At 54.6% G+C, this 16,363-nt stretch overlaps 1 protein-coding gene across 7 annotated transcripts in view; it reads left to right on the top strand.

The window, feature by feature from the left end:
• SNED1 (sushi, nidogen and EGF like domains 1) overlaps positions 1-16,363 on the top strand; it is an 81,935-nt gene continuing 65,572 nt past the window's right edge. For 6 of the 7 annotated variants that reach the window (XM_032355444.1, XM_032355443.1, XM_032355445.1 and 3 more), the window contains exon 1: positions 202-645. In XM_032355444.1, coding sequence (XP_032211335.1) covers positions 433-645 — 213 coding nt within the window. In that variant the 5' untranslated portion in view covers positions 202-432. Of the gene's footprint in view, positions 646-16,363 lie in introns of all 7 variants that reach the window. The other variant, XM_032355446.1, reaches the window with a different exon arrangement.

Here is a 16,363-nt window from a genome sequence, read left to right on the forward strand (position 1 = left end):
CGGCCCCTGGGGCGGGGCCAGCCCTGAGCGCGGTCCCGCACTGCGCCTTCCTTCGCGGAGCCGCGACCTGAGCGCAGCTCGGCGGAGCGCGCGGAACCCCACCGACTGCGCGCCGCGCGCCGCGCTCCTCGCACCCCGCCCGGCCCCGCTCCGGCCCAGCACAAGCTGCCAAGCCGTCCGTCCCCGCTGCGCCCCCGCTGCGCCCCCGCGCTGTACTCGCTGCGTCCCCGCGCTGTCCTCTCTGCGTCCCCGCTCTGTCGCCGCGCGGTCCCCGCTGCGCCCCCGCGCTGTCCCCGCTGCGTCCCCGCTCCGGCTCCGCTGCGTCCCCGCTGCGTCCCCGCGCTGTCCCCGCGCTGTCCCCGCGCTGTCCTCGCTGCGCCCCCGCTCCAGCCCCGCTGTGCTCAGCTGCGTCCCGGCCGCCCATCCTCGGCGATGCAGCGCGGCGCCGCCTGGGCACTGCTCTTGGCCGCGGCCCTGGGGCTAGGCGTGCGCGGGGTTTGCGGCGCGGTGGCCCTCGCCGACTTCTACCCTTTCGGCGCCGAGCGCGGCGACGCTGTCACCCCCAAGCAGGACGACGGCGGCTCGGGTCTGCAGCCGCTCTCCGTGCCCTTCCCGTTCTTCGGCGCCGAACACTCCGGACTCTACGTGAGTAACCTCGAGCCGCGGGGGCGCCGGGGAGGGCGCTGCGCCCCGCCGCTGCCTGCTGCCGCGACTCCCGCCGCCGCCGCCAGCAACTTGGCACCACGGCGGCCAGAGGTGGAATGAGGACAGCGCTTCCTCCCTCCCGCGGCCAAGGCCGGACAGCGGCCCGCGGGAGAGGCGGGCGGGGGTGGGGTTCGAACTGCAGTCGGGCCACCTGGGCGAGGGGAGCGTGGCGAGCCCCGGCCCGGCCTCACCCGCCAGGAGCTTGGGCACCCCGCGCAGATCGCGTCTGCCCAGCGACTGGTCCCCAGCACGGTGGGGGGAGTCCGGCCCTGTCCTGCTTCTTTCAGAAACATAAGTGTGGCAGTAGCCACGTGCTTCCTGGGGCCTCAGTTTCCCGAGTGAGGCACCTGACCCTTTCAGTTCCTCACTGGGCCTGAGACGGTCTCACCCTCCCTCCTGGTCAGGCCCCGCCCTGAGTTGACACCTGAGGCCCACTGCCAGGAATCTGGGACCCATGCCCAGCAATCAGGGCAGGGCCTGCTTCTCTGCAGACCACCTCCTGTGTCTCGCAGCAGCTGGGGGCAGTGTCTCCTCTGGCCGTTGTCTCCCTTTCTCCCTTGGTCCTGAGTCCAGGAGCTGGTCACTCAGGCCCATAGGTCCCAAAAAGGACTTGGAGAGGGAGCTCTGGGGCCAGGGACTCAGGACAGCAGGAGCTGCTCCGGCTGAAGGACGAGGCTGGAGGGCTGGTTCTGTGTGCTGCTCCCAGGGAGGGACCCTGGGCCACAGAGGGCATAAAACATTACAACTCATCCCTGCTTGGTGCCTTTACTATGAGGACCCCTGGGCACTGGCACCCACTATCCTCTGAATCAACGCTAGAAAAGTATTGGGCCAGCCTGATGGTACTTCCTATTACCTCCAACACTGTCACACCAGCCATGGCCTCAGCCACTTTCAATACCACTGCCACTGTCTGCCCTGCCATCCACCCACACGAGCACCACCCTCTGCATACCCCCTGTCTGTGCAGCCACCTGTTCCATCAGCTCTCTCCTCCCCACCACCTTCAAGGCCACCCCCACCCCCACTCACATCTTTTGCACTATGGACATCCTCACCCAGCTCTGTCCCAGTGGCCTCCGCCAATGTCATGCTCTTCCTCCACCAGCAGCCACAGCACAGCCTGGCAGCAGCCTCTCCCTGCACCTGTGCAGGAAGGCTTCCGCACCTGGGCAGCAGCATTTGCTGATGGCAGTGGTGGGAGGGGCACACATTCTCTGTGTAGAAGTCACTCTGCTGAGGGTCCCCCGGGACAGGATGAACTTGCAGTGGTACATGGTGGACAGTGCAGAGTCGTGCTCAGCATCTGCAGGGGCCAGATGAGGCCCTTGACTCTTAGCCGTGGGAGAGCTGGGGATACTATTCTCACAGAACACTATCAAAATGTACCATAAACATCTGGGCCAGGCTCAGCCTTCCCATCAAAGTCGCAGGTGAAAATATTATTAAAATGGTCGACCCTCTTAATAGCCTACCAAAAATGTCTACCCTTGCCAAAATAGCCGGGAGAAACGGCTCTAAGGTGGAAAGATCTGCTAGGAAAATAAATCATTTCATCAGAAACGAACATTACAGCAGCTAACCAAACATGTATCTCCATAAAAGCCTTTTCCTGAAACAAAAAGAATATTGGAGTAACACTTGTCAGCATGGATGCAGTGGGCAGGCTGTGCCCTCTCTTTCTTCAGTGAGAAAGACAGTGGGATTCCTGAGGGAGCAGTGCCCAGACACCTGCCGGCAGGACCTCGGGGGCACTGTGGTCGTGGAGGGCAGGGCAGCCGGTGGGAGGCAGGTTATGATCAAAGCTACATGAGAGAGGGGAAGGTGTTTGCCCCATAGCGTGTGATCCTGGCTGGTGCCTCCTGTGCCTGTGCCTGGACGATCAGAGGGCAAATGGGGAAACTGAGGCTCAGAAGGCAGATCCCAGGGCCTTTTGGATCACCCTGTCCAGCTGCCTCCTCACCCTTCCATCTCAAACTCAGTGGAACCCAAACAGAGATCCTGCTTCCTCCCTGGACCCACCATCACCTTCCAATGCCTCCTTCCTTTCCCTCGTCCCCTCATTGTCGGAGCCTTGGAAACACATTCCACTTCCCAGTGTCGGCACCGTCACAGCCCTGGGTCTGGCCACGGTCCCCACTCGCCAGGGTGCAGGGTGCGTGTAGGTGCCTCCTTGCTGGTCTTTGTCTCCTGGTCCTGCCCTTGGAGCCTGTCCATAGGAGCACTGACAAACATGAATGAGATCCTGCCTCTCCTTTCAGCCCCCAGCCTCAAGGCTGGGTGGTTTGGCCCCCAGAACACCTTCCAGCCCCCTCTGCTCCAGCCACACAGAGCAGGCCCCACTCAGGGGTGGCGTTCACCATTCCTGCAGCCAGGGCTCTTCCCCAAACTTGCAGGTCTTGAAGAGGGCCCCACTCCCCTCCCCCACTGTGTCCCCTGTGCTTGCCCCTGACCCCACCATTGTTGTTTCCTTGCTTGGTGTCTGCCTTCCACCTGTGGACCTGTGTCCTGCAAGCCGTGTCAGGACAAACTCACAACATGTATTTATGTATTCTGAAAGGAGGCAGTGGACATGGCACGTGTGTGTGTGTGCGCGCGCGTGCATGCACATGCACGTGTACGCACAGTGGACGCATTTCCTGGCTCTCTCCACTCAGGGAAATGAAAGCTACACTACCCCAGAGCACCAGACTCTCCTGGTGCTCGGCTTCTGCTTGCCAAACGTCAGTCTTCCTGGAAGGAACTAGGGCTCTATGGAGACGATACGCCCCAGGCAGGGAAAGTGCAGAAGGAGCCTGGGAATCAAGCTCCTGAGAAATAAGACGTGCTCCACGAATGATCAGGATGTGGCAGGAGGACACAGAGGGCTTCAGAGGGCTCTCTGGCCATATGGGGACAATCAGCTGAAAAGACTGGTAGGAACAGGTTTTCATCCATTAGATAAAGAGGGAAGCAGGGAGCTTGCACTGGTAGAAGTCCACAAGGGATGTCATATGGGAATGAGGGGAAGGAGTGTAGACAGCAGCGGCAGCGTGTCAGACTTCACTTTCTGACCTGGGGTGTGCGCTTCCAGCAGAGGGAGTCTTTGGTTGTGGGCAGAGGGAATCGTGTCTGCCCCTTGCTCTCAAGCAGCTCAGGAAACATTGTGTGCAGACAGACAGACAGATGAGGGGAGAGCCCGCACCCAGTCACATCCGAGCGGCAGGTAGGTAGGAATAGAGTGGGAGGACTCTCCTTGTGGTGTTTTTACAGTTTTTCTGTCTATCAAACCAGAGTGAACGCCTGAATGTTCAGCCTTCTGTGTGTGCTGCCTGGAGCACCTGGACACACACCCGGCCCCCGGGAGGCCAGCCCAGCCCTCTGGGAACAGCTCGGGGCTCCCCGCCCCTTAGCTATCAGGGATGGCACGAGGCCAGAACTGGGGAGCTGGAAGGGACCAGCCCACCAAAGCCTGTCCCTCCACAGCTCACGGTCAGAACCTGGTGCATTCCTCCCGCATCGACTTGTTCATGCTCTCGTTCCAAACCCTCTGCCAAGCCCCCACACTGAGGCAAGAGCTAGCAGCCATGTTTTGGTTTTCATATTAAAGTCATTCCTGGGGGCGCCTGAGGAGGGGCTCCACAAGTTAGGCATCTGACTCTTGGTCTCAGCTCAGGTCATGATCTCAGGGGCGTGAGGTTGCACCCCCATGTGCTCAGCGTGGAGTCCGCTTGAGCTTCTCCCCTCCCTTTGCCCCTCCTCCTCTCTAAAACAAAGTCATTTCTGTCTATTTTGTTCACTGTACTGTTCCGGCTTCCAGAAGGTGGCCACAACTGGAAGCTGCTCAGCCAATGTCTGTTGTTAGCATTCTGGTCAGTGCGATGAGACATCCACAATCCCACCACCCAAAAATACTACTTTTAACATTTTGCTGAAATTCTTGACCCATTTTTGAGCATACCTAGGGTCCACAAGACAGACCTTGGGGCTGCTGCTTCACACAATTCCTGTTTCCCATATTTCTTTCACTATTTTATGTCATGAGCACTTCCCATGCCTTAAATTTGTAGAAACATGCTTTCTGGTGACAGTCTAATATTCCATCATGTGACTAGATCAGAATTGATCTAGATTGAATCAGTTGCTCTATTGACTGTTGACTGAGTGGGTAGTCTCAGTGGCCCCCATGAATTAATGACAAGGGCACAGGTGCCACCTCTCCTCTCATTTACACGGGTCTCCTGTCCTGTCCTTTCCTTGCAATACATTGCTCCAAGTGGGCTGACTGGGTCTGAAGGAATGCATCTCCCTACTGCCCCCTGACACACAGAAAGGCATCCTCGTGGGCACCGTCCTCTCCTGGCCCCCAGGGAGGCCGCTCCTATGGGTCGGTAAGCAGGCAACTGGGGGAAGGCACCAGCTGGTTTCTCCCCATCCTTTGTCTCTGAGGCTGGGGGCTGCAGACTTAGAGTCTCATTGTCCATAAACTGGTTCTTTACAAAGTGGGACAAGTCGTTCATTAAACACCTACTGTGTGCATAGCCACTGCCCTGCTCCCCAGCCCCAGGACTCAGCAGAGACAGAAGTCTGACTACACAAGCTGAGTGCAGGCAGAAGGAGTGGGGCAAGGACAGGACCCAGGCTTGGGTCCTTTAGCCCAAACCCTTCATGCAGCAGGGCAGCCTGGGACCACACCGTCCTCTGAGCTGGCCCGGGGGTAGACCAGAGCGGGCACAGCCCCTCGGACCCCTGCAGGCTCCTCTGGTCAGCAGGAGCATGGGCACAGCCAGCTTCAGACACTTGTTCAGTCGGGGTTTGGGATGAGGCTGGGGCCCAAAAGTGTGACTGCTGTCCACAGAAGGGGGAAGAGCAGGGTGAGAGTCTGGGTGTATGTGGAGAGCAGGGGACACGCCGGGTTTGCATGCGGGGTTCATCTCCACTGTGGGGGCTATAGGAGGGCAGTGGACCCCACGTGGTTGCAGGGATGTAGAATGGCTAAAAGGAAGGGCCTCTGTCCAAGGAGTGGACCAGGCTGAGGGGCAGCAAGGTCTCAGAAGAGACAGGGAGGCCACAGCTCAGGCAGGTGATGGGCACAGAGGAAGGAAACCAGTGCCCAGGTGCTGTGGCCCTGTATTCTATAGGGAGGCATGTCCAGGGGCCATTGGGGAGCTGGGCTCTAGGCCCGAAGGGACACCTGGTTGTGGGGTACCCAAGGAGAGGCAAGGAAGAGGCTTTGTCAGGGCGGGGGCGTGGGGCGGGAGCTGCCATCTATACCAGGAAAAAGAGAGATGACAGCATCAGGGACAGGACGTGAGGCACAGGTGCTGGGACACCAGAGAGGCAGCGCCTGTGGGTGGCGGCCACGGGCAGCTAGCTGAGGGCAGAGGAGAGGGTGGCCGCAGGCAGCCTCCGGAGGACGACTGTGGAGGAGGGTGAAGGGGGAGGACACCGCAGGAAGTACAGCCTGGGGCTCCCAGCCGAGGGCTTGGCCTGGGAGGGAGGAAGGGAGCGGCTACTCCTCTAGCCCAGAGCTCTTCTTTCCCACCCTCCCTGGGAAGCCCTCCACCCAGGTGCCCGGGCCCAGGAAGTGGGCCCTGAGGCAGCTCCCTCCCCTCCCCATCTGCCTGCAAGGGTCCCCCTCCTTCCCCACCCCGCCCCCAGTAGCCCTGGGCGCTATTTCCTAAAGCCGACTCTAGCTCTGCCCCAGCTCAGCCAAGAGCCAGCCTCCCCTCCTTCCCCAGCCGGGTGCTCGCAGCAGGCTCGGGCTCTCCAGGGCTCAGACCCGACCTGGCCTGTGAGCCCCGGGGGCCCTGCCCACTCGCTGCCCTGCAGGCCGGACTCCAGCCCCCAGCTGTGCCGTGGGAGGAATCCTAATTACCCAGAAAGCTGCCAGGAAATAAAAAACATGCCTACATTTTTCAAAACAAGCTTATAAAAGGCCTCAGGGGCTTTATTGTTTTATTCTTGGCAGAGAAGTCAAAGCAGGAACCAAGGCCCCGCCCTTTTGGATGTGATGTTTGCAGAGCTGGGGTGCTGTGGCCTCGGGGTCCCTGGCCGCCCTCCAGGCCTGCCTGGCCATGCACAGAACAGCCGCTCCATCCTGCAAGGGTGGCACTGCAAGCCCCTGAGCTCCTGGCTCAGGGACCATCCAGACACACGTCACATACTTTGGGCTGGAAGTTGCCTCGGAGAGACTCTCCAGGACATTTCCGCTCTTTCCTGGTTTTATCCAAGTCGGAAATGCCGCCAGTGCTATCCCTCTGTGCCTTTCCTGAACCAGTGCGGGGCTGGCCTGGGCCTGCAGGAAGTGGGGGTGCCCTATGGCCTGCCCAACACCACACTGCACACGTGCAAGCACACACACACACACATACACTCACACATACACTCATATACATATATACACACTCACACACATACACTTGCCCACCCACACACACTCATACACGTAACACCCTGATACACTTACACACATACATGTACACCTGAAATGCATACACACATACCCTTACACACACATATATACATACGCACGTACACACTAATACATTCATGTACTCACACATACCGCCACATGCACGCACACACTCAGCACATACACATATATAAACACTTGTATACACATACACATATTCATACACATGTACACTCATAAAATCACACACTCATACACACTTATACACATACTCATACACAGAAACACAATCATATACGTACATATACACATACTTGTACACATATACACTCATCACACAATCACACACATACCCACACTCTCATAGAGATACACACTTATCCACATACACTCATACACACTCATCACACACTCCCACTCATACACATGTTCCATACACGGCCACACATGCATGCGGGCACATGCCCCTCCTGCCACCCCACAGGTCACAGAGCCACTGAAACTTCCTGTTGCATGCGATGGCTTCTGGGCCACCCTGGGGACCTGAGCAGCTGTTTCCTTCCCAGGACCATCAGCCTGCTCGGAGGGGATGGGACGCCCCCTTGTGGACTGACTGCAGGGCTCTGGGAGAGAAGGTGACAGGCAGGAGGTGGAGGGCCACAGCTGCCGGCAGCCCACCCCTGCACTCAGTTCCTGCTGCCACACAGGCCTCATGAGACAGCCAGTGTGCAAGTCCCACCCCGGGGTTGGGACACCTCGGGAACGGCCTCGTTCCAGCAGCAGGTGCCTGCACATTAACGAGGCAGCCCGTGTGGGAGAGGCCTGGCTTGGGGAGACCACGTGATGACCAGAGCGAGGCCCCGGCCAGTGGAATCTATAGGAAGGGGCTGGGAGGGCAAATCAGAGGGTCCTCCTTTCTCTCTGCTCCTGGGGTCTCCCTGTATTTCCATGACAGTCCCAAAGGGCTGGGGGAGTCCCCCACACGGGCCTCAGGTCCTCATGGCCAGCCTAGTCAGGGTGGCTGTACCAGGCCCGAGGGCCCAGCAAACACCCAGGCCAGGCCCATGGTCAAGTTTCTAGGAAGCCAGTGGCTAAATGGCATGCAGGTGGACCCCCACTTCTGTAAGTCCCACATGGGGATGAAATCTACCTCGTTCAGCTAAGACACTTGCCTGTCACAGGGGGGTATCTGAGGGGGATTCCAGGTCCAATCCTCCCTCCTCGGCCTCCATATCTTCATCACATGTTTTATAAAGTACTACTGCACATAGAAAAATAATAATAAAATCAGTGTTTTGCCAAGTGACATTTGCTCTGCCCTGAAGCAGGAGAGGAACCCTGCTGAGGGGTAGAGAGGGGCTGCTGCATGGAGCCCCTCACCCCCCAGCTCCCTGCTCTGAGTCTGCTGACCCAACCCTCCGGTCCAGCTTGCGCTGGACCCCCACCATGCAGATGTTCCCATCTGGAGAAAGAAAGTCCAGTGTGGTTCCTGCCCAGGTGAGAGTGCCTGCCAGCAGCCTGCTTGTTCAGCCCGGGGCCCCCACCACCTTCTCGGCTGTGGTCCTGGCCCAGCCCTGTCCTGGCAGGGAAACAGGGCCGGCTTGTTCTGCCTCCTGCCTGGACCCCTGGGCTCCAGGCCCACAGCCCAGGGGTGGGGGATGGGGGGAGGGCAGCAGCAGTCTGGGGTGAGGGCAAGCTGGAGGCCTCTGCACGCACCACACACACCTGGGTGCCGAGCTTGACTTCCAAGAGGGAGGAGAACTCAGTGGTCTGCAGGAGCCACAGCGGGGGACAGGCCAGCTGAGGGACGCAGGGAGGGCAGTATAGGCTCTGTCCACCCTGGCAGGTGACCATGGCCGCCTGCAGCTCCAGCTGAAACCCATGGGCTCTCACTGCCTGCTGCCGTGGACTCTACCCCTCCCATCCACGGGCGCCTTTTCCGAAAGCCTGTGACTTCTCACCCTTAACTCTCTTCCTGAACACATGCAGAAGAGGGGACCCATGACATGTGCCGCAAAGGGACAAATGCGGTGCAAGTCTCAGTGGGCCCACCCCGTTATAGCAGCCCCCAGCCCCTGTGTGCTCCTTGTGGTGCTGCCCTAGCCCCTCTTCCCCCCGCTCCCTGCATGCATCCCCAAGAAGACCGTTTGGACACTCTGTCTGATGGAAGTTCAGGGAGGCCATTCTCTTGCACCTGCTGCCTTTGCTCCAGGCATGTTTAGGGTCACCCACTTGGGGTATTGTCTTAGTTCACCTTTGCCATTTAATTATCTGGAGAGACCACAATTGTTTGACTGTGGTGGACATCTGGAGTTTCTAGTTTTAGGCTCTTCTTAACAATGCTGCGTATGAAAATTCTGGACCATGTATCTGGGCACCCTTCACACACATTTGTACATACTGAGACCGCTGGGCCATGGGGGTGCACCTGTCTTCAGCTGATTAGACATGTCGGCCCGCGGGTGTTCCTGCCGCACGACACCCCACCAGCATGTTTACCGTCTGGTCGTTGTGTACTGATGTGTTAACAAGGTTTTAACTTCCTTTTTATCAGTGAGACTGAACATATCTTGTATATATTCGCTGACCATTGGATTTTCTCGTTTGTGAAGTCTTTCCCCTCTTGTCTATGTTACCTTTTTCCTTTTTATCTGTGTGAGTTCTTAACAAACCCAGGTCACAAACACTTTAAATTTCTCTTTCCGTTCTATGCCTTATTTCACCCTCTTAATGAATAGGTGTTCTTAATTTTAATATAATATGTGTCCTTCTTTGTGTTTATGATTAGAGGGTTTTGTGCCTTATTGTAAAAATCACCCCCAAAAGTCAGTGTCCAACACTGACTTTCTCCAACAGTGTCATTGCTGAATTGCTTTGTCATTCATGATGAGGTGTCACACACCCCCTGGAGCTGGGCTCTGTATTTGGGGAGCGATCAAAGGGGCAGGGAAAGGAGACACGTGCTGCCTCACAGCGCCCCTGCTGTGGGAACGAGTGTTTTGCAGGGCGGGGAGGTTGTCTCCGGGCTGTCCAAGTCCGGGGCACTGTGGGTGATCTTAGTGTTTGTCCGTCTGTCCTGTTCTTCTTGAGAAGGTCTGGGTCATTCTTGGCATTGCGTTTTCATATAAAATTTGGAACTGGCTTATCAGGTTACATGCATACACATACTTGTCGGGATTTTTTTGAGACTGCTTTGAATATATGGGGGCGTGTAGGTGAACGGGTATCTTTACAACACTGGGTCATGCAATCTGGAAACATGGCATGCCTCTAGACTGATTTGCATCGTCTTTAATGCTCTCAGTCAAGCTTTAGAATTGACTGCAGAGAAGCTTTGAGCATCTTCTGTTAGATTGATTCTGAAGTACTTATTATTTTTATACTGTTGTTAATGGTGTCTTGAATTTCTATTTACTGCTGGTATGTAGATTCATGGTTGATTTTTTTACGTTTCCTAATTTTACATTTAACAACCAAGCCTCTTAATAGTTTTACTAAATTATGTGGGGATTCTTTTGGATTTTCTACAACCGCATTCATGTTGCACAGAATTCAAGGCAGCAGGTTCCTCTCTGTAACGTATTTTTTATTTTTTGTTTCGTTTTTCTTGCCTTGCTGTGTGGACTCAGGTCTCCATTGAATTGTCCAGTGGAAATGGTGTTAACACGATCTTTATCTTGCTCCCAATCTCAAAAAGAAACTTCCGTATTTTACCTTGAAACACCTTGTTTGCTCTTGTTTATTTTGAAGACACCCTTGATCATATTAAAGGTGTTCCCTTATATTCCTAGTATTCTGAGAGTTTTTATCACAAGTGGATGTTGACTTTTATCAAACGCCATCTCTATACCTAGTAAGATGATCATGTGCTTTTCTCCCTTAATCTGTTAATCATTTAAATTGATTAAATCAATGGGTTTTCTTTTTTTTTTTTTAATCTGACAGAGAGAGAGATCACAGGTAGGCAGAGAGGCAAGCAGAGAGAGAGGGAAGCAGGCTCCCTGCTGAGCAGAGAGCCTGATGTGGGGCTTGATCCCAGGACCCTGAGATCACGACCTGAGCCGAAGGCAGAGGCTTAACGAATTGAGCCATCCAGGCGCCCCGAATCAATTGGTTTTCTAATGTAAAGCTTAGCTTGTATTCCTCAAAAAATACAAACTGGCGGGATGCCTGTGTGACTCAGTTGGTGAAGCGTCTGTCTTCAGCTCAGGTCATGATCCCAGCATGCTCAAATCGAGTCCCAGATCCAGCTCCTTGCTCAACCGGGAATCTGTTTCTCCCTCTGCCTCTGCTGCTGCTCCCTCTGCTTATGCTCGCTCTCTCTCTCTGACAAATACATAAATAAAATATTTTTTAAAAAATCCAACTTCAGGGAGCACTTGGGTAGCTCAGTTGGTTGAACGCCTGACGCTTGGTTTTGGTTCAGGTCAGGATCTCAGTATCAGGAGACCCAGTCCTGTGGCGGGGTCCGTGCTCAGCCTGGCGTCTGCTTCAGACTTTCTCTCTCCCCCTCCCTCTGCCCCTCCCTCTGTTTGCATTCTCTCTCTCATTCTCTCTGTCTCTCTAAAATAAATCATTTTTTAAAAATCCAACTTGGTAGTGACGAATTGTTTCTCCTATTTATATATTGCTGGCTTAATTTGCTAGTTTATTGAAGATTGTGGCAACTTTTGGCATCAGTGAGACTGCCCTGCTGTTCATCCATGCCCTGGCTTTGGTCTGAGTATCACGATTGTGCCAGTCTTGTGAAATGAATTCTTCTAGTTAGAAGGGCTGATGTATTTCTGGAGTTACCCCTTACATGTTTGCTGGAACTCACTGGTACTTGAGTTTCCCTGGGGGAGTTTGTGCTGATTCAATGCCTTCAATAATTATATTTTTTTTAAATGGGTTTTCTCCTCACATTTGATAAGTTGTATTTTTCTAGGAAAATTTCCGTTTTATGTACAATTTCAAGGTTGTTATAACATGAAACTGTGGCGGTCTGGGATTTGCTGGCTCTCCTCCCTGGCTCATGTCAGCCTGTTACGGACTTGGGGGTGCTGGCCGGAGACCCCAGACTTCTGGTCTTTATGGAAGCATAGATGCTGCTCCTTATGGTGCAACAGGCAGCAAAACCCCATTGTCTGCATCAGGGCCTCTTGCTCCCCACATCCCACGGGGAACAAGAGGGGCCCCCACTGTGAGTTTGTGTCACAGCCAAGAAACACTGAGCTTAGGGAAACCTGCCTTCTGTCCACAAGGGACACAACACTTCATCCCTCAGGGCTGATCTCTGCAAACACAACCCTGAGGTACGGCCCAGGGAAAGCAGAGCCTTGCATTCTTGGCATACCCAGCAAAAACACTCAAGGCACTCAGGACCCAGGGCAGACTGCCTCTCCCCACAACCCACCTCCTTGGCCCCACTTGTTCTTGGCCAAACTCACATTTTCATATAGGTCTGCCACTCCGTCAGTCCCTCCAATTGGTTGGACCACAAAGGCCAGGACCACACTGATGTGATTGGGATCACAGTGCATGTAACTGAGGCTGCTATCCACTGGGCTCCGAGCAGCAATGGCAATTGACACAGCAGGGCCTCCACCTTGCCCCCAGCTGCAGGTGCAGCCTGCTGGACATTAGTCCCAGAGAGGACACTGGGTCTTATTTCAGCCAGGATGTTACCCAAGGCCAGGCTCTTGTCCACTGTGATGCACAGGAGTAGTTCAGAGATGCCACCACTGATAACTACAGAGGCTGTAAGTGGCCCAAAGCAGTGACCCCCATTAGGGTGAGCCTCTCACCCTGCTTTACTGGGAAGCTTCGGGGTCTCAGCCCTGAAAGGCTCGGGAGCCCCCTTGGTCTCAGGCAGAGAGGGATGGTTGACCCCCTAATCCCCAGCCCCACTGACGGACATTCCATGGCTCACCCGCCCCCACACAAAAATACCCTACCTAAGGGGCACAGATCCCCTCTGGCGTGAGATCTGGTGCTAACTTGGTTTGGATCACTGCTGTGTGGGCTGGCTGAGGTCTATGGGCCATGGACTGGAGCACTCACAGTCTTGTTCAGCACCCCAAGTGGAACCCAAGGCCAAGAATGACCTTGTGTTGGAAAGACCAAAACAAGGTCGCGGCCTCTGGGCATTAACACATTTTTGTGTCAGGCACAGCAAAATCATTTGTGACTGGCTGAGTGCCAGGGGCTTCTCCATCTTTCTTGTGCACAAACAGGGGTGTGGACCCAGCACAGGGCAGGTGGCAGACCAGGCCCACAGGCAGCAAAGGCAGAGGTCTCTTGGGCGAGTCTGGGGAGGCTGACCCAGGGCTTGGCAATGTCAGATGCCAGTGGATGGTGGGGAATATGCAACGGTCACCAGACCCTTGTACCAGGGCATGACGGCCCACAACATAGAGGGAGCATCTCTGTCAGGCACAAATGACCCAGAAGAGTCACTGTAGTGATACAGTGGAGCGGGTGGTCAGCATCGGCACCGAGAAAAGTGAGACCCCCACGCAGGGCCTGGGAGTGGTCGGTAGTCTCTCCGGGCAAGATGGAAAGTGGGCCAGCTTCCACGCAGACAAAGGTGTTGGCGGTGTAGTTTCTGTATTGGCAGCACTGAGGCCTTTCCTTCCACCAGGCACCAGCAGGGGCCATGGTGCCATCTCTGGTGTAAGGAGGGATTCCCCCGGCCAGCCTCTGCCAGGGAGAGGTCTCCATCAGTGGCCTGCTCTCCATCAGTCCCATCGGAGAATGCCCCTCCCTGTGGGCCCCTCAGGAGCAACCCAGACTGTCCCTGCTGGCTTCAGGGTGCACGAAGGGTGCGCCCAGGCTCACAGGCCCCAAAACACAGCATCATCAATCAGGTTGGCCTGGCTGTGCCTTCTAGGCTGCAGGCCGATGGCAGAGGGGAGCCAGCAGGCTGACTGGTGGTAGGGTTGTCTCTACATTGAGCTCTGAACAGCCACGGGCAGGGTGTGAGCAGTGCCCCCTCGTCCCTGCAGAGCTTTTCTTACAAAACCTGACCGGGGGTCTGCACAGGACAGCCCAAGAGCTGGCCCAAGGTCTGTTTGTGTATGGCCCTGGAGCTAAGAATGTTGTTGGTATTTTTAAAGGGCTATAAAAACAAAAACAAAAGAGCAAAGAAGAATATGTGATGGAGACCGTATGTGGTCCCCAAAGCCAAACATAGTTACTATCTGGCCCTTCACGGAACAGTCTGCTGACCCTCCACTAGACCATTTGTCGCAACCTGGAGGTCAGTGAAACCCTGGCACATCTAGTCAAGGATCCCTCCTGGGCCAGGGTGACTGCTTCTCATTCCACCCAAAGCACCGCCTGACCTTTCCACAGGCTTCCCCGTTGGAGATGGGGCCATGGCTCCTGGGAACGGCATTAGGCTCCAGCTTGGCTAGGCCATCAGCAAACCAAACAGGCTTTCAGGGGCTGCTCAGGGGATGCTCTGTGACCGGAGGACCCCCTGAGCCAGCGGCTTTACTTGGGGCCCTGGAGTGAAAGATGAGGTCCCCCAAATGGGTAATTGCCATTTTTCATGTAAAACTGAGACAACTTAGCTTCTGTGCCATTTCCATTTGGCCACCCACCCTGCTGGGAACTTCTCTGGTTACTGGTCAAGTTCAAGTTGACCCACCCCAAATGGAGATATTGGGCCAGAGTCATGAGGTTCCCATGCATCACCCTGGCTTCTGCAAGCTCTCCATTGGGTCCTGCCTCAGGCAGGGGGTGCTGTTGCCCTGGAGAGGCCTTGTGAGACTGTTAACTCCTGGACTCCCCCAAAAGGAGAAGTCCCAATACTTCTTGGCAGAACGACAGGCAACAATGACACACTCAGACCCCACCCATGAGGTCTCTTAAACTTCCTGTCCCCCACTGCAACCTTGTCTTTTCCAACAAGAGCACTGCACGTTGAGTTAGGAGACCATGCTCTCCACCTTGGGGACCCCAGGGAGTGGGGTGATGTGCACAGGGAAGGTCACCCTCTTATGTAGACTTTAGCTCCAGGCTGATGCCCGCACCCCAGCCTCACTCGTTCCCTCCCTCTCTCCCTCCTTCCCCTTTACTGAGATATAATTCATATGCCATACAATTTACTCTCTTAAAACTCAGTGGCTTTTTGTGTATTTAGAATGGTAATTCATCACCACAATTTTAGGACATTCTCCTTACCTCTGAAAGAAACCCTATACCCCTCAGTTGTCATTCTCCAGCCCTCCAATTCTGCTCTGACCTAGGCAATCCCTAATCTACTTTCTGTTTCTATTAATTTGCCTATTCTGTACTTTTCTGATTGGCTTCGTTCCCTTAATAATATGCATTTAAGGTTCTTCCATGTCTTTTCATGATTTGAGAGCTTCTTTCTTTTTTCTTTTTTTTTTTTTTTAGATTTTATTTATTTGGGGGTGCCTGGGTGGCTCAGCGGGTTAAAGCCTCTGCCTTCGGCTCTGGTCATGATCCCAGGGCCCTGGGATCGAGCCCTACATCTGGCTCTTTGCTCCACGGGGAGTCTGCTTCCTCCCCTCTCTCTGCCTGCCTCTCTGCCTACTTGTGATTTCTGTCAAATAAATAAATAAAATATTTTTTTTTAAAAAAAGATTTTATTTATTTGACACAGAGAGAGAGATCACAAGTGGGCAGAGAGGCAGACGGGGGGGCGGGGGAGCAGGCTTCCCGCGGAGCAAAGAGCCAGATGTAGGGCTCGATCCCAGGGCCCTGGGATCATGACCTGAGCCGAAGGCAGAGGTTTTAACACACTGAGCCACCAAGGCACCCCGAAAGCTCATTTCTTTTTAACACCAAGTAATATTTCATTGTCTGGATGGACCACAATTTACCCATTCACCTATTGAAGGACATCTTGGTTGTCTCCAAGTTTGGGCGATTATGAATAAAGTTGCTATAAGCATCTGTTTGCATGTTGTTGTACAGGCCTAAGTTTTCCACTCCCTTGGTTAAATACCAAGAAGTGCAACTGCTGGATGCTAAGGTAAGCATATGTTTTCTTTTGTGAGAAACTGTCAAATTGTCTTCCAAAGGGGCTGTACCATTTTGCATTCCCACCAGCAGTGAATGAGAGTTCCTGTTGCTCCACATCCTCAGCCACATTTAATGGTGTCAGTGTTCTGGATTTTGGCCATTCTAATAGGTGAATAGTGATGTCTCATTATTTTTTTAATTTGAATTTCCCTGGTGACATATGATGCAGAGTTTCTTTTCATGTGCTTATTTGCCATCTGTATATTTTCTTTGATGAGGTGTTTGTTA

Source organism: Mustela erminea, chromosome 8 (genome assembly GCF_009829155.1).
Source record: "Mustela erminea isolate mMusErm1 chromosome 8, mMusErm1.Pri, whole genome shotgun sequence".
Taxonomy (NCBI): Eukaryota; Metazoa; Chordata; class Mammalia; order Carnivora; family Mustelidae; genus Mustela; species Mustela erminea.